The sequence below is a fragment of the Neovison vison genome, chromosome 1 (assembly GCF_020171115.1).
Source record: "Neovison vison isolate M4711 chromosome 1, ASM_NN_V1, whole genome shotgun sequence".
Lineage (NCBI taxonomy): Eukaryota > Metazoa > Chordata > Mammalia > Carnivora > Mustelidae > Neogale > Neogale vison.
In genome coordinates this window covers 215557824-215576387 of record NC_058091.1, presented here as the reverse complement: position 1 = coordinate 215576387, position 18564 = coordinate 215557824, and the positions used below count along the sequence as shown (strand labels likewise).

The 18564-nt window shown below is 37.7% G+C and overlaps 1 protein-coding gene and 1 pseudogene across 1 annotated transcript in view; both read right to left on the bottom strand.

The window, feature by feature from the left end:
* The window catches only part of ANKRD31 (ankyrin repeat domain 31), a 160979-nt gene that overhangs the window by 84668 nt on the left and 57747 nt on the right, over positions 1-18564 (bottom strand). The window contains 1 exon segment of the mRNA XM_044266987.1: positions 15105-15247. Within this exon segment, the coding sequence (XP_044122922.1) occupies positions 15105-15247 (143 nt within the window).
* LOC122896462 lies at positions 7855-8076 on the bottom strand (annotated as a pseudogene).

Genomic DNA, 18564 nt, shown 5'->3' with positions numbered 1-18564 from the left:
AGGGGAGGGAGCCTCCATCAGCTGGATACTGAAAAATAATAAGCAGTGGAGCACAAAATGGAAACTTTTAGAAGTCTGTTCTGGTGGGGAACGTCCCTGCCTGAAAGGTGCTCAGGCAGTGAAGTGGGGCAGAATTCTAGGTGGGACAGCATGGTCTCAGGATCCCCGAGGTCACAAGCAGACTGGGCATACCTGAGTGCAGCAGAGTTCCCAAATATCAGAGTGGGGAACCCAGCTGCAATCAGTGATCCCAGGTGTGGGCTTTCAGCTTGGGGTTGCCATAAACTGCAAACCGGCAAGGTCAGGCAACTGCTCTGATCAGGGACCAGCAAGCCTCAGAACCGAGGCAAGAACTCCCTTTCTCCCCCAGGAGGAAGCACGGGTGCATGCCACAGGAGTCTACAGGGTTTGGAGACTTGAAACGGGGTCACATGCCTAGATAAAAATGCTCGGTCACAGGCTGGGTGAGCACAGACAGTAGATGGACACCAGGGAAACAGGAGTAATAACTGCTTTTCCTTGAGGATGGGTGCACTGAGGAGTGAGGGCAGTGAGCTTTTGGCTCCAAGGGCCGGAGATTGGGAGACTGCCATTTTCATTCTCATCCTCTAAAGCAGTATAGAAAGCCTTTAGGGTACAAAAGCCACACAGAGCAATCTGGACCGGGTTACTTAGCCTGACCCCTTGGTGCATTTCTGCCCCGGGCAGAGACACCCAAGAATCAGAACAATAGGCCCCTTCCAGAGAAGTTCAATAAGAACATCCAGCTAAGACCAAGTTTACCCATCAAAGACAACTGTAAAACTCCAGTACTAAGGGGAAGGATATACAGAATTCATGAGTTTTTTTTCCCTCACAATGCTTTAGTCTTTTTTTCTTTTTTAAAAGATTTTATTTATTTATTTGACAGAGAGAGATCACAAGTAGGCAGAGAGACAGACCGAGAGAGAGGACGGGAAGCAGGCCCCCTGCTGAGCAGAGAGCCCTATGCGGGACTTGATCTCAGGACCGTGAGATCATCACCTGAGCTGAAGGCAGCTTAACCCACTGAGCCACCCAGGCGCCCTGCTTTAGTCTTTCAATTTTAACTTTTCTCCTTTCTTCCATTTCAACTTATTTCTTATTTTATCAACTCTTTTTTTAAGTCTTTAAATATTCATTTTTATAGTTCCATTCTATCCTCTCATTGTATTTAATTTTATTTTTGTATGTATATGTTTTTCTTTCTTTACAATTTTGAGATCTAGTTTCTTCTAACAAACAGACCAAAGTACACCTGGGATCTAGTGTATTGCTCTTTTCTGTTCACTTGTCTGATTATATTCACTCCCTCTCTCTTTTTTCTTTTCCATTTCTGGTCTCCTCTGATTTGTTGAGTGTATATTTCTCTGGGGTCATTGTGACTATTAGTATTTTGTTCTCTTGTTCATCTATGCTTCTCTGGACAGAATGCCAAGATGGAAAAACTCACCCCAAAAAAGAGAACAAGAAGCAGTACTGACTGCCAGGGACCCAATTAATATGGATGTAAGTAAGATACAAGAACCAGAGTTCAGAATAATTATTATAAAGATACTAATGATACTATTAATAAGATGCAATAAAAAATGGAGGCTCTAACTGCTAGGATAAATGAGGCAGAAGAGAGAATGTGTGATACAGAAAACAAAATGATGGAAAATAAAGAAATCAAGAAAAAGAGAGATAAACTACTGGATCACAAGGGGAGAATTCGAGAGTGAAGAGATACTATGAAGAAAAACAATATTAGAATAATTGGGATCCCAGAAGGAGAAGGGGGGGCAGAAGGTATATAGGAATAAATTATAGCAGAGAACTTTTCTAATTTGGGGAAGAAAACAGGCATCAAAATCCAGGAGGCACAGAGAAGCCCCCCCTGTCAAAATCAATAAAAATAGGTTAATACCCCATCATTTCAGAGACAAAGAGAAAACCCTGAAAGCAGCTCCAGACAAGAGGTCCTTACCCTACAATGGTAGAAACATAAGCCGAGCAGCAGACCTATCCACAGAGACCTTGCAGGCCAGAAAGGACTGTGATGATATATTCAGGGTGCTAAATGAGAAAAATATGCAGCCAAGAATACTATATCCAGTAAGGTTATTATTCAGAATAGAAGGAAAGATAAAGAGCTTCCAAGACAAACAGAAACTAAAAGAATTTGTGGTCACTAAAACAGCCCTACAAGAAATTTTAAAGGGGATCCTTTAAGTGAAGAGAGAATCCAAAAGTTACAGACCAGAAAAGAACAGAGACAATATACAGAAAGAATGACTTCACTTATATAACACAAAGGCACTAAATTCATATCTGTCAATAGTTACTCTGAATGTAAATGAGCTAAATGGCCCAAACAAAAGACATAGGGTATCAGATTGGATAAAAAAGCAAGACCCACTGATATGCTATCTATAAAAGACTCAATTTAGACCCAAAGACAAACAGAATGGAAAGCTCCAGATGGAAAGTGAGAGGGCAGAAAACCATTTATCACACTAATGGACATCAAAAGAAGCTGGGATAGGAATCCTTATAACAGACATATTAGATTTTAAACCAAGGAAGGTAATGGGAAATGAGGATAGACACTATACAATAATTAAAAGGTCTATCCAACAAGAAGAGCCAATAATTGCACATATTTATGCCCCTAACATGGGAGCAGCCAATTATACAAACGAATTAGTGACAAAATTAAAGAAACACATTGATAATAATACAGTGATAATAGGGGACTTTAATACCCCACTCACAGCAATGGGCACATCATATAAGCAGAAGATCAACAAGGAAACAAGGGCTTTGAATGACACACTGGATCAGATGGACTTCACAGATATATTCAGAACATTCCATCCCAAAGTAACAGAATACACATTCTTCTCGAGTGCACATGGAACATTCTCCACAAGAGATCACATACTGGGTCACAAATCAAGTCTCAACCAGAACCAAAAGACTGGGATTATTCCCTGCATATTTTCAGATTACAATGTTTTGAAACTTGAACTCAATGACAAGAGGAAATTTAGAAGGAAATCAAATACATGGAAGTTAAAAAGCATCTACTAAAGAATGAATGGGTCAACCAAGAAATTAAAGAAGAATTTTAAAAAATTAATGGAAACGCAACTTTGGGATATAGCAAATCTGGTCCTAACAGGGAAGTATACAGCAATACAAGCCTTTCTCAGGAAACAAGAAAGGTCTCAAATACACAACCTAACCTAATACCTAAAGAAGCTGGAGAAAGAACAGCAAACAAAGTCTAAATGCATCAGGAGAAAAGAATTAATAAAGATTAGAGCAAAAATCAATGAAATAGAAACCAAAAGAACAGCAGAACAGATCAACAAAACTAGGGGCTGGTTCTCTGAAAAAAATTAATAAAATTGATAAACCTCCGGCCATACTTCTCAAAAAAATGAAAGGACCCAAATAAATAAAATCACGAATGAAAGAGGAGAGATCACAAGAAACACTGAAGAAATACAAACAATTATTAGACACATATTATGAGCAACTATATGCCAACAAATTAGCAATCTGGAAGAAATGGATATGTTCCTAGAGACATATAAACTACCAACACTGAACTAGGAAGAAATAGAAAACCTGAACAGACCCATAACCATCAAGGAAATTCAAGCAGTAATCAACAAACTCCCAGAAAACAAGAGTCCAGGGCCAGATGACTTCCCAGGGAAATTCCACCAAACATTTAAAGAGTAATTAACACCTACTTTTCTGAAGCTGTTTCAAACAACAGAAACGGAAGGAAACAAACTCATTCTATGAGGCCAGCATTACCTTGATCCCCAAACCAAAAACCCCATCAAAAAGGAGAAATACAGACCAATATCCCTGATGAATATGGATGCAAAAATTCTCACCAATATACTAGCCAATAGGATCCAACAGTACATTAAAAGGCTCATTACACAACCAAAAGAGATTTACTCCTGGACTGCAAGGGTGTTTCAACATCTACAAATCAATCAATATGACACACTACATTAATAAAAGAAAGGACAAGAACCATTTGGTCATCTCAATAGGTACAGAAAAAGTATTTGACAAAGTCCAGGATCCTTTTTTGATTAAAACTTTTCACAGTGTAGGGATAGAGGGAACATACCTCAGTATCATAAAAGCCATCTTTGAAAAGCCCACAGAGAATACCATTCTCAATGGAGAAAAACTGGAAGTTTTTCCCCTAAGGTCAGGACCATGGGAGGGATGTCCACTATCACCACTGTGGTTCAACATAGTACTAGAAGTCCCAGCCTCATCAATCAGACAACAAAAAGAAATAAAAGGCATCTGAATTGGCAAAGAAGTCAAACTCTCACTCTTCGCAGGTGACATGATACTTTATGTGGAAAACCCCAAAGACTCTACCCCCAAATTGCTAGAACTCATACAGGAATTCAGCAATGTGACAGGATATAAAATCAATGCAAAAAAATCAGCTGCATTTCTATACACTAACAATGAGTTAGAAAAAGAGAAATTAAGGAACTGATCCCATTTACAATTACACCGAAAGCCATAAGATAATTAGGAATAAACCTAATGAAAGAGCCAATGGATCTGTACTCTCAAAACTACAGAACACTCATGAAAGAAACTGAGGAAGACAAAAAGAAATGGAAAATGTTCCATGATTATGGACTGGAAAAACAAATGTTGTTCAAATGTTTATGCCCTAGAGCAATCTACACATTCAATGCATTCCTTATCAAAATATCAATAATATTTTTCACAGAGTGAGAACAAACAATCTTAAAATTTGTATGGAACCAGAAAAGACCCTGAATAGCCAGAGAAATGTTGAAAAAGAAAAGCAAAACTGGGGCACCTGTGTGGCTCAGTGGGTTAAGCCTCTGCCTTCAGCTCAGGGTCCTGGGATCAAGTCCCATATTTGGCTGTCTGCTCAGCAGGGAGCCTGCTCCCCCCCCCACTCTCTCTGCTTGCCCTTCTGCCTACTTGTGATCTCTATCTGTCAAATAAATAAATAAATAAATAAAATCTTTAAAAAAAGATAAGAAAACAAAACCTGGTGGCATCACAATTCTGGACTTCAAGCTATTCCGGACTTCAAGTATTACAAAGCTGTAATCATCAAGACAGTATGCTACTGGCACAAAAACAGACACACAGATACATGGAACAGAATAGAGAACCTAGAAATGGACCCTCAACTCTATGATCAACTAATCTTTGATAAAGCAGGGAAGTATATCTAATGGAAAAAAGACAGTCTCTTCAATAAATGGTGTTGGGAAAATCGGACAGTCACACACAGAATGAAACCTGGCCATTTTCTTACACCACACACAAAAATAAACTCAAAATGGATGAAAGACATCAATGTGAGACAGGAATCCATCAAAATCCAAGAGGAGAGCACAGGCAGCAATATCTTTGACGTCTGCCACATTAAGTTCTCACTAGACATGTCTCCAAAGGCAAGGGAAACAAAGGCAAAGAATGAACTATTGGGAGTTCATCAAAATAAAAAGCTTTTTCACAGCAAAGGAAACAGTTGACAAAACCAAAAGAAAACCCAGAGAAGGGGGGAAGATATTTGCAAATGTCTTATCAGATAAAGGGCTAGTATCCAAGACCTATAAAGCATTTATCAAATTCAATTCCCAAAGAACACATAATCTAATCAACAAATGCGCAGAAGACATGAACAGACATTTTTTGAAAGAACACATAATCTAATCAACAAATGCACAGAAGACATGAACAGACATTTCTCCCAAGAAAACTTACAAATGGCCAAGAGACACATGAAAAAATGCTCAACATCACTTGGCATCAGGTAAATAAAAATCTAAACCACAATGAGGGGTGCCTGGGTGGCTCAGTTGGTTGGGCAGCTGCCTTCAGCTCGGGTCATGATCCCAAGGCCCTGGGATCGAGCCCCATGTCAGGCTCCCTGCTCAGTGGAGAACCTGCTTCTCCCTCTCCCCCTGCCTGCTGTTCTGCCTACTTGTACTCTCTCCATCAAATAAATAAATAAAATCTTAAAAAAAAAAAACCCATGATGAGATACCACCTCATACCTGTCAAGAAATGGCAGATGTTGGTGAGATGTTGGATGAGGAAAAGGGGAACCCTCTTACACTGTTGGTGGGAATGCAAGCTTGTACAGTCACTCTAGAAAACAATATGAAAGTTCCCCCCAAAAAGTTGAAAATAGAGCTACCTATGACCCAGCAATTGCACTGCTAGGTATTTACCCCAAAGATACAAATGTAGTGATCCAAAGGGGCACCTGCACCCCAATGTTTATAGCAGCAATGTCCACAATAGCCAAACTAGGTAAAGAGTCCAAATTTCCATCAACAGATAAATGGATCAAGAAGAGGATAGACAGACACACAGATGCACGCGCGCACGCACACACACACACACACACACACACACACACACTGGAATATTACTCAGCTATCAAAAAGAATGAAATCTTGCCATTTGCAACAATGTACACATGGAACTAGAGGGTATTACGCTAAATGAAATAAGTCAATCAGAGAGAGTCAATTATCATATGATGTTGCTCATATGTGAAATATAAAAAACAAAACAGATGAACATAGAGTAAGGGAGGGAAGGTAAAATAAGATGAAAATATAGAGGGAGACAAACCATAAGAGACTCTTAGAACTCTAGGAAACAAACAGGGTTGCTGGTGGGGAGGTGGATGGGGGGACGGGGTAACTGCTGACCAGCCTTGAGGAGGGCATGTGATGTAATGAAAACTGGATGTTATGTACACCTGCTGAATCACTGAACTCTACCTCTGAAACTAATAATAGGCTATATGTGAATTATATGTTAATTGAATTTAAATTAAAAAATGAATAAACAAAATTTAAAATAACGAAAAGAAGTTTTGTAAGGGAGTTGCCAAAAGGGCTATATTGTTTATCTCTGGAGGTTATGTGTCAAGTAATAACCCATATAACATGAGAGTGACTCAGGATCAAGGATCATGAGAAAGAGGACTAGGGGAAGGGAAAAGGCAGGGGCTAGAGCCCTACTTTCCTCAAAATCTGAGTTGGTAATTCCAAGGGAGTAGATACATTATTTTAGCAATCTCGGATTTAGGCAATGGATAATCTGCTTCACCAAATATCTACACTTCCCATTTCCCGCTGCAGTCTTAATTTTATGAATTCTGAAGCCTACTTACATATCCTCTAACTTGAAACATTCTCTTCTCACCAAAAGGCAGTAAATAAATGACCTTTTTTGAGAATTTCCCCACCTATTTTTTTTTTAATATTTGTTTGAGAGTGAGAGAGCACAACTGGGAGGGGCTGAAGGAAAAGGAGAAAGAAGCTTAAGCAGACTGCACAGAAACAGGGCTTGATCCCATGACTTTGAGATCATGACCTGAGCCAAAACCAAAAGTTGATGCTCAACCAACTGTGCCACCCAGGCACCCCTACCCTCTATTTTAACCTATATTTAGGTTCTATATTAGCTCTACCTATATTAGTTCTATATTAGTTGCTACCTAATTATATTAGTTCTATATTAGTTGCTACCTAACAATTTACCCCCAAACATAGTGGCTCAAATAAATAAATATTTATAATCTCACAGTTTCTGTGAGTCAGGAATTTGGGAGCAGCCCAGGTAGGTGGTTTTATATCAGGCTCTATCTCTATCTTCTTTTTTCTTTTATCTCTCTCTCTTTTTTTTTCCACAAGCACCTAGATGAGGTTACTATCATTCAAATATTTCACAGAAACAGGAATGTAGCAACTGAGTACTGGTAGGATAAGAAAGTTAAAAAGTCTTCAAGTATGTTTATGTTGGTCTATTTACATCTGGAACAGGCTCTCCTCCACATGAGGCACAGCAGCTGCACTTGCCTGATGCCTCCCTGCAGATGCAGCCCTGGGTACACTTGGCACTACCCAGGGGGGAGCAGGAGCAGCAGCTCTTCTTGAAGAAGGTGCATTTGCACTCTTTGTGTCATCAGGAGACAGAGCAGATGCAGGAGCCCCTGGTGGAGCAGTTGGGGTCCATTTCTGGGCTGAGGTGAGGTTGGAGGTCCAAAGCAGGCAAGGCACAGAGATACTGGTGCAGGTTGGAAGTATGGTCAGTTTCTTATGAGGATGTAGTCAAGAGGATGGCTGGAGATACAATTGTGTAAAAGCCTGACTGGGGCTGGAGGTTCTGTTTCCTAAGATGCCTCAGTCACACAGGTGTGCGATGGAGACCTCAGTTCATTGCCATGTAGACCTCTCCATAGAACTCCTTAAATGTCCTAATAATATGACATCTGGCTTCTCTCATATAATGAACCAAAAGAGAGAGAGGTGAAAGAACATGGAAGAAGCTACAGTACTTTCAACCTAGCATCAAAAGTCATATACTGTCACTTCTGACATATCCTAGTTGTTAGAAGCAAGTCACTGACACTCCAGCCCATAATCTTGGGGAAGAGAACCCGGCTCTACCTTTTGAACAGAGTAGTATTAAAAAATCTGTGGACATATTTTAAAGCTACCACAGGTGCTTACCTAGAAGAAGCAAAGCAATTTCAGTAAGTGCCCGGCATCACAATTTCTACTTCTATGGCTCATCAAGCAGTAGCCTCCTTAAGGAAATATACCTCTACTTCAAGTTTGCTTATGGATTTTCACCTTTAATCATATTATTGAATCAAACGCTTTCTTCCTAGGATGCCTGGTGGCTCAGTTGGTTAAGCATCTCCCTTTGGCTCAGGTCACAGTCCCAGGGTCCTGGGATCAAGTTCTGCATCAGGCTCCTTGCTCAGTGGGGAGTCTGCTTCTCTCTCTCCCTCTGCCACTCCCCCTGCTTGTGCTCTCTCTCTGAAAATAAATAAAATTATTAAAAAAACCCAAAAAATTCTGTCTTTCCTCTAAAATCACCTGACTTATTTGTGTAAGAAAGAAGTGGGAGAATAAATTTTTAAAAAGTTTTATTTAAATTCCAGTTAGTTAACAGAGATAATGTTAGTTTCAGATGTAATATATGGAATTCTGCACTTCCATACATTACCCTGTGCTTATCACAAGTGCAGATCCTTAATCCCTGTTTCCTATTTAACCCATCACCCCACCCATGTCCCTTCTGGTAACCATCAGTTTGTTCTCTATAATGAAGAGTGTTTCTTGGTTTTCCCCCCTCTCCCTTTTTTCCCCACTGCTCATCTGTTTTGTTTGTTAAATTCCACATGTGAGTGAAATCATATCATATTTGTTGTTCTCACTGTGCTTAGCATAATACTCAGAGAATAAAATTCTTTCAAATACCTGAAAAGACAGTATCTTGACTACACATCACTAATGAAATTTGCATAAAACAGAAAGAACTACAAAAAAAACTTCATCAGTAGTTTTATTGTTAATAATAATAGAGTTAATGTTAATAATAATATTGCTAAGTAGTAATGAGTATATTATACAATAAAGAAATAAGTAAATTAATGTAATAAAAACAAATGTTGAGCCTAAGAGACAAAGAGATACAAGTATAAAATCAAAGTTCAATATAAATCCATAATATTAAGTTGAAAAGAGGTATCAGTATGAACTCATAATTTTTCCTTATGTATCCTCTAACTTGAAAAATATGTATTTTACTAAAAATGCCTAAGAGTAATGATATCTGAAGCATTTTTTAAAAATATTTTATTTATTTATTTGACAGAGAGATACAGCGAGAGAGGTAACACAAGCAGGGGAGGGCAGTGGGAGAGAAGCAGGTTTCGCAGTGAGCAGGAAGCCTGATACAGGGCTCGAAGTGGGGCTCAATCCCAGGACCCTGGGATCATGACCCGAGCCCAAGGTAGATGCTTAATGACTGAACTACCCAGGTGCCCCAAAGCAATGATATCTAATACCAATAAGCATATCTAACATCCAGACTTGTGGTCTCTAAATAGATAATGCATTTACAGAAAATGTAAGAAGAAACAAACTATACAACACCACAAAAATAAAATTAGCCAAATCTAGAATTTAGGAAATTCCATAAGACAAAGATCTAGATGCTAGAAGACAAGAAAACACAAAATAGAGGAAGGACTGTTAGAGGTTAAAACACATTTAAGAGCCACAACAAAATCTGTAATGAATGGACCTTCATCAATCCTGATTCAAACAAAAACTTGCTATAAAAACACATTTTTTAAATAACTTGGGAAATGTGAATATGCACAGGGTCTTAAATGGTATTAAGAAATACCATTTAATATTTATTAATATAAATTTAATATCTCACTTAATTAAATTAATTTAATTTAATTAATATAAATTTAATATCTCGCATTTAATTTAATATCTCACTTAATATTTATTAAGTGAGATGATACTTTGGGAATAAAAAGAAGCCCTTATCTGTAAGAGATGAAGGTTCAAGTATTTATGAGTAAAACGGTATGATGTCCAGGATTTCTTTAAAATTCCCAATAACAGGGGCACCTGGGTGGCTCAGTGGGTTAAAGCCTCTGCCTTCAGCTCAGGTCATGATCCCAGAGTCCTGGGATCGAGCCCCGCGTCAGGCTCTCTGCTCAGCAGGGAGCCTGCTTCCTCTTCTCTCTCTCTCTGCCTGCCTCTCTGCCTACTTGTGATCTCTGTCAAATAAATAAATAAAATCTTAAAAAAAAATTCCCAATAACAACAAAACACAGTTGTGTCTGAGCCTATTGGGAGTTGGCTCTTTATAGTATAATAGAATATATAATCAAACTTCATAACAGAGTTCACACTAGATACACATGGAATGTGTACATGAGGGATATATGGACGTGTATGTGAGGGATGTATTTTCAATATATGTGAACCCTAGTAACACTGTTAACCAACTTCCAATTCAACATCTCCTATACTCATATACCACAGGACATTTCATCAAACAGCTTTGTTAAAATCGTGATAGTTTACATCAACTTGTCATGCCATTTCCTTCATTTATTAACAAAGTAAACCTAACACAAGAGAAGTCAAGGTTAGTCTGACATGACTTGTTCTTAGTAATGCTTACAGATTCTCAAGTATCACTACATTCTTCTTTTTTTTTCCATTTTTTATTACGTTATATTAGTCACCATACAGTACATCATTAGCATTTGATGTAGTGTTCCATAATTCATTGTTTGTGTATAACACCCAAGTGCTCATGCAATCCTTGCCCTCCTTAATACTCATCACCAGGCTCACCCATTCCTCCCTCTAAAACCCTCAATTTGTTTTCTGGAGTCCACAGTCTCTCGTGGTTCCTCTCCCTCTCTGTTTCCCCCCCTTCATTTTTCTCTTCCTTCTCCTATTGTCCTCTATGCTATTTCTCCCTTTCCACAAGTAAGTGAAACCATATGATAATTGACTTTCTCTGTTTGACATTTCATTTAGCATAATCTCTTCCAGTCCCATCTATGTTGATGCAAAAGTTGGATATTCATCATTTCTGATGGCTGAGTAATATTCCATTGTGTATATGACCACATCTTCTTTATCCATTTGTCTGTTGAAGAACATCTTGGCTCTTTCCATGGTTTGGGTATTGTGGAAATTGCTGCTATGAACATTGGGATGGATGGGACCCTTCTTTTCACTACATTTGTATCTTTGGGGTAAATACCCAGTACTGCATAGGGTAGCTCTATTTTTAATTTTTGAGGAATCTCTGGACTGTTCCAAAGTGGCTGTACCAACTTACATTCCCACAAACAGTGTAAGAGGGTTCCCCTTTCTCCACAACCTTCCCAACATTTGTTGTTTCTTGCCTTGTCAATTTTTGCCATTCTAACTGGTGTAAGGTAGTATGTCAATGGTTTTGATTTCCCTGATGGCTAATGATGATGAACATTATTTCATGTGTCTGTTAGCCATCTATATGTCTTCTTTGGAGAAGGGTCTGTTCATATCTTCTGCCCATTTTTTGCCTTGGTTATTTGTTTTTTGGGCATTGAGTTTGAGAAGTTCTTCATAGATCTTGGATATCAGCCCTTTGTCTGTCGTGTCACTTGCAAATATCTTCTCCCATTCTGTGGGTTGTCTTTGTTTTGTTGACTGCTTCCTTTGCTGTGCAGAAGCTTTTTACCTGAAGTCCCAGAAGTTCATTTTCACTTTTGTTTCCCTTGCCTCTGGAGATGTGTCTTGAAAGAAGTTGCTGTAGCCAATGTCAAAGAGGTTACTACCTATGTTCTCCTCTAGGACTTTAATGGATTCCTGTCTCACATTGAGGGCTTTCACCCATAGAGAGTTTATCTTTATGTACGGTGTAAGCAAATGGTTGAGTTTCATTCTTCCATATACAGCTGTCCAAGTTTCCCAGCACAATTTATTGAAGAGACTATCTTTTTTCCATTGGATATTTTTTCCTGCTTTGTCGAAGATTAGTTTACCATAGAGTTAAGGATCCATATCTGGGCTCTCTATTCTATTCCATTGACCTATGTGTCTAGTTTTGTGCCAATACCATGCTGTCTTGGTGATCACAGCTTTGTAATATAGCTTGAAATCAGGCAACGAGATGCCCCCAGTTTTGTTTTTCTTTTTCAATAATTCCTTGGCAATTTGGGGTCAGATAACTATATTCTTGTCCAAATGTCTCCCTTGTGTCTAATAATTTTTTCTTGATTTTTCTAAGGAATCAGAATAAGCCAATCATCTATAATTCTCAAATTTCATTTTTTCAATTTAAAAAATGTATTTAACAGTTTTAGTGAGATATAATTCACCCATTTAAAAAATATAATTCAATATTCTTTAGTATGTTAAGAGAGTTGTATAACTATAACCACAATCTAATTTTGGAACATTGAGCACAAGCAGGGGGAGCGTCAGGCACAGTGAGAAGCAGGTTCCCTGGGAGGCTAATGCAAGACTTGATCCCAGGACCCTGGGATCATAACTGAGCTGAAGGCAGACACCCAATTGACTAAGCCACCCAGGCATCCCCAATTTTGAAACTATTTTAATATTCCCCAAAAGAAACCCTTTAACCATGACCTGTTATTATTCTCCATTCTCTACTCTCTACCTTTCATTCTTAATATTCTTTCTGTCTCTAAAGATTTGGACTTCTGCAAATATTGATGGTTTTTTAATTCTTAAAAAATAGGGTATTATCTTTTAGTATGTCCCATCTCTTAGTATGAAAGTCAATTCCTGTAAGACAATATATATTCAAGTTTCTTCAACTCTGGAATATTTAAGCTCACACTCTCTAGGTGCTGAGTCCAGCATCAGGTTCCCAGGACTTCCTTGTCTGACACCTTAGTCCTGTGAAAAGGAAATCATGGGACAATACAATACTCAGGGTCTATACCATTTTTCTGATCATTTGCATCACATAAGAGATTTCCCCAAGGTTAGCCTAGAGACTCATCTGATGCTCTTGTCATCCCTACTCCACCCTCCAAAACAATGTTCTGCCTTACTTTGATTCTTAAGGCTTTGGTTCGTAAGTCAGTCCAGAACTGACCTGGCACTTTGGGAATCTCTCTTGGACTGCATTAAATAACTTTCTGGTCCTCCCAACCCCCAGCTAAATAAAAAGGGAAGGGAAAACAGTGATTTCATCCCATTCCACTGGGTTTTAGCTTTTAATTCTCATGACCATTCTCTAGGCTTCCACTTCTGTCTTGTCATTCTCTTTTCTCCTGCCATTAGTCTGGACATGCCACAGAGCCAGAAGTACATGAGCCCCAAGAACACATAGTTTGGCAAGTGGGAGTGACACAGGTAGTACAGAAAAGAGATTCTGGGTCAGAGGCATGTGTCTTTGGTCCCTTTTACTTCACTGATGGAGGAGGAGAGGGCTACATATCTGCAAAGGTCAGAAAGGAAATAGCTGGTTCTAATCCATGAGGCAGAAATTGACTAAAGCCAAGTTACCAGATGGGACAAAAGAACAACTGAGAATGAAAAGAAGAAAAATTAAAGTGCTCAGAGCTTACCTTGTCCAAAGGGCAAAAAGACACTTGACTAGGATAGGTCAGCCCTGACAAGTTGAACAGCAGATGGGCCATGAGGAGAAGGAAGAATCCTTGGCATGAGGTTTCTCTAATGGAGGCCAGCTTTGAAGATGGGGTAAAGGACAGAGAAGGCTCACACTATCACTTGTCCAAGCCTGCATTCTTCTGGCCATTAAATTAGGTCCCAAGCAGAATTCTCTCCCCCCAGCCCTCTCTACAATGTGCAGGGGTGAACACCTACAAGCAAGTAATATATTATCAAAAAAGGCAAAACAGCCTAAACTTTACTGAAGTACTATTTCACATTAGAAAGGGATATGCTCTATCTGTCTATGCCTGTGGCTCCCGGCAGCCATCAGGCATTTCTTCTGGAAGTATGTAGAACGTAACTTGCTGAGCCCAGCTAATTATTTCCCTTTCCTACTCCAGGAGTCTGAACCCAGAGGAAACTTATAATACCAAAAATAAATAACAGGATATTTTTAGCAAGTGCCTCACTCCTATACTGTAGTGCCTAGACCAGAAAAATGTCTAGGAGGCTCAGAGCCTGTATGTGTATTTGCTGGGATCAATCATCTGAAATAAACTGTATATGGTAGGATCAATCATCTTAACTGCAGCTACTATTAACCAATTTGTATGGAACTATAGTATTTTGATATTTTAACCACTGGTACATCTATGCTAGTATATACTGGCAGATCATTAAACCCAAGAGATTCAAGTTTTATGTGGTCTCTGAAAGTGACAATAAGTGCCCATAAATCTGGATGCCTCCTATCAGGACTGGACATCACTGTGTAACAATCTACAAGTAAGAAACTTCATGATAAAGCCTTTAAAGCACCTTATCGAAAAGTCTTAAAGATACTTAATTTTAAAAAGATTATGTATAACCAAAACATGATCTGTACTTATTAAAAGTAACATGTAAAATGGCATCTACCATATTAGGAACAACAAATCATCACATAGTACTATTTTATTACATAGTCCGAGTATCCACTAGCACAATGAACTAAAATTGAATTCCTAAAACTGAGGTTCCAGAGATTTTTAATACTTGCAGAATACAGTATTTTCTTTGCAAACAAAAGCATCATAGTACCTTATAATGTCCATTTATGACAGCATCATGTAGGGGAGTGATCTGGTACATTCCTTTGATATTTACATCTGCTCCACCTTTTAATAGTTCACTTACTGTCTGATAAAATCCTCCCACACTAGCTTCATGAAGTGCTGTCCAACCTATTATACAAAAAGGAAATGGCATTTATGTTTGCTATCTTAATGTTTAGTGCTTGCCCTTTAAATAAAAACTCTATGTTGTTTCTTTAAAAATATTTTGATTATATGAGACAAGATAATCTTACCATGAAAACAACTTGTATTATCAGATGAATTCAATAAATCTGAGGAACAAATCAAATTCACAGCCCCAAATTAATTGTGAAGAAATACATAAATAAGTAAATTGTGAAATTCAATTATGAGAAACTCAATTGTGAAAAAATACAGAAAGAAGTAAAAAAAATTTTTTTTTAAGATTTTATTTATTTATTTGAGAGACAGAGTGTAGAGAGAGGCAGAGTGAGAAGAGAGGGACAAGCAGACACCACACTGAGCACAGAGCCAGATGTGGGGCTTGATCTCAGGACCCTGAGATCATGACCTGAGCTGAAACCAAGAATTGGATGCTTAACTGTCTGAGCCACCCAGGCATCCCTATTTACAGCAATTCTAATACCAACTGTTTTAAGAAAACCAGTCACACAGAAAAGTATCCTTTATCTTTGTTAGCAAGAGACAAAGGTATAAGTTATATTTATTAAATTCCAATAAATCATAGGATTAATGAAAGAAAACCTAAATGCTGCATTTTAAAAGTATATTTCAGAGTCCAATCTGAGGGGTTTGAAGTGGCGGGGGGGGTGGGAGGTTGGGGTACCAGGTGGTGGGTATTATAGAGGGCACGGCTTGCATGGAGCACTGGGTGTGGTGAAAAAATAATGAATACTGTTTTTCTGAAAATAAATAAATTGGAAAAAAATAAAAGTATATTTCACTGACTCCTTCCAGAACCTTTTCCATAAACCGGGGTTCTTTAACTCAGTACTAACATTTTGGGGTGGATAATTCTTTGTGGTTCTGAGCATTTTATTAGATGCCAATAACACCCCATCCCCATTCCAGTTGTAACAACTAAAAATGATTCCAGTAACTGCCAAATGTCCCCTGAAAGGTGGTATCACTCCAGTTAAGACCCATTGTCATAAAATGTTATGGAAGCAGTTTCTCCTATATTATTAATTAGAAAGCTTTGAGGAAGAAATGAAGAGTATAAAAAATGGTAAATATATAGTTAATACAAGTTTTTTTCCCTATAAATTTCCTTAAAATGCATGTGACTATTTAAATTGAATATTATACACTATATTTTGGTGTTATTTATGTATACAGATGTGTTATATATCTATACATAACACACACAAAAGGGAGACATGTTCAATGTTTTTACATTTTATAGAAATATTAACATACTAACTCTAAAAAAGACTGAAACATCAAAGACATATATTGCAATCACCAGAGTAACTACTTCAAAATAATGCAAGGACAAAGCTGGGGGAATGTGCACAAGAAACAATTAGTAAAATTGTAGTCCTCAATCCAATCTTTTATATGAAATGAAAATTGATTAATCACCCCAATTAAAAGGCAGAGATTGTCAGAATGGATAAAGAAGCTGTCTTTAAGAAATATGCTGTCTATAAGAAATAAATTTTATTTATTAAAGATTTTACTTATTTGAGAAAGAGTAAGAGAGAGAAAGCATGAGAGAGGAAAGGGTCAGAGGGAGAAGCAGACTCCCTGCTGAGCAGGGAACCTGATGAGGGACTCCATCCCTGGACTCTGGGATCATGACCTGAACCAAAGGGCAAAGCCACTGAGCCACCCAGGCACCCAAGAAACAAATTTTAAATAAAAAGACATACATGGGACACCTGGGTAGCTTAGTGGCTTAGGCCTCTGCCTTCTGCTCATGTCATGATCTCAGGGTCACAGGGTCAAGCCCTGCATCGGGCTCTCTGCTCAGCGGGAAGCCTGCTTCCCCCCACCCCCTGCCTGCCTCTCTGCCTACTTGTGATCTCTGTCAGGTAAATAAATAAATAAATATCTTAAAAAAAAAAAAAAAAGACATAGGTTGAAAATAAAAGGATGGAAAAAGACATAGCAAACAGATGAGAAGCATAAGAAGGCTAGGATGCCTATATTGATATCACATAAAGTAGCTTCAAGGCAAAGTATATTACTAGAGATAAAGAGAGGTATTTTATAATAATTAAAAGGTCAGAAGACATGACAGTTACTACTGTGTATGTACCTAATAAAAAAATTTCAAAATATAAGCAAAAATGGACAGAATTAAAGGGAGAAACCAACAATCCACAATCACAGTTGTTAATATTTCTACACTCTTCTCATAAAATGATACTTGACTAGACCAAAAAATCCATAAATACAGACATGATCTGAATATTACCAACCATCTTCATCCAAATGACATTTAGATACAACTGAAGATAGATACAACTATCTAAATGACGTTAGATACAACTGAAGAATAAACATTCAAGTATATAAGGGATATTAAGCAAGAAGATCACATACCAGGTAACAGGCCACTCTCAATAAATGTAAAAGGATCAGATTCACAGAAAGTATATTCCTTTAACCAAAGGAATGAAGTTAGAAATCAATACCAGAAACATAGCCGGACAATCCTCAAATATTTAAAAATTTAACAACTTCTAATATAATCTTGGGGTCAAACAAATAATCATACAAAAATTAAAAGTATTTCAAAGTGAGTGATAATGAAAATATAACATATTAAAATCTGTTGGATGTAACAAAAGCAGTATTTAGAGGGAAATTTAAAGCTTTAAATGACCATAGCAAGGAAAAATGTACAAAAATCTGTGGCCTCATTTTTAAACTTAAGAAGCTAAATAAAGAAAAAAATTAACCCAAAATAAGCAGAGGTCAAAAGAAGCAGAAATTAATAGCATTTAATACAGATAAGAGAGAAAAATTTAAAGCCAGATGTTAGTTCTTTGGGAAAAAAAAAAAGCAATAAAATTGATAATCTTCTAGCTTAAACTACTTTAGGATGGAAAGAAAAAAAAAGAGAAAGGAAAAAAGGAAGAGAGGAAATGAACAATATCAGGAAAGATAAATATCCCTAAAGATCTATAGATATTAAAACAATAATAGGGAAATATTATAAATAACTTTATGACAATAAATTCTATAGCTTAGATAAAAAGGGCAAATTCCTTAAGAAAGTACCGCTTAACTAACTGAGCCACTCAGGTGACCCTAAAAAAGTACAGCTTACCAAAACTGACAAAAGAACAAACAAACAAAATTAAATTACAGAGAAAGAATTATAGGCTCTCTCTATAGTTTCACTCTAAGTTCTGTCAAACATTTAAGAAAAAACTTCCAGTATTAAGAAAACTCTTCCAGAAACTAGAAGAGAATACTTCTTAACTCATTTT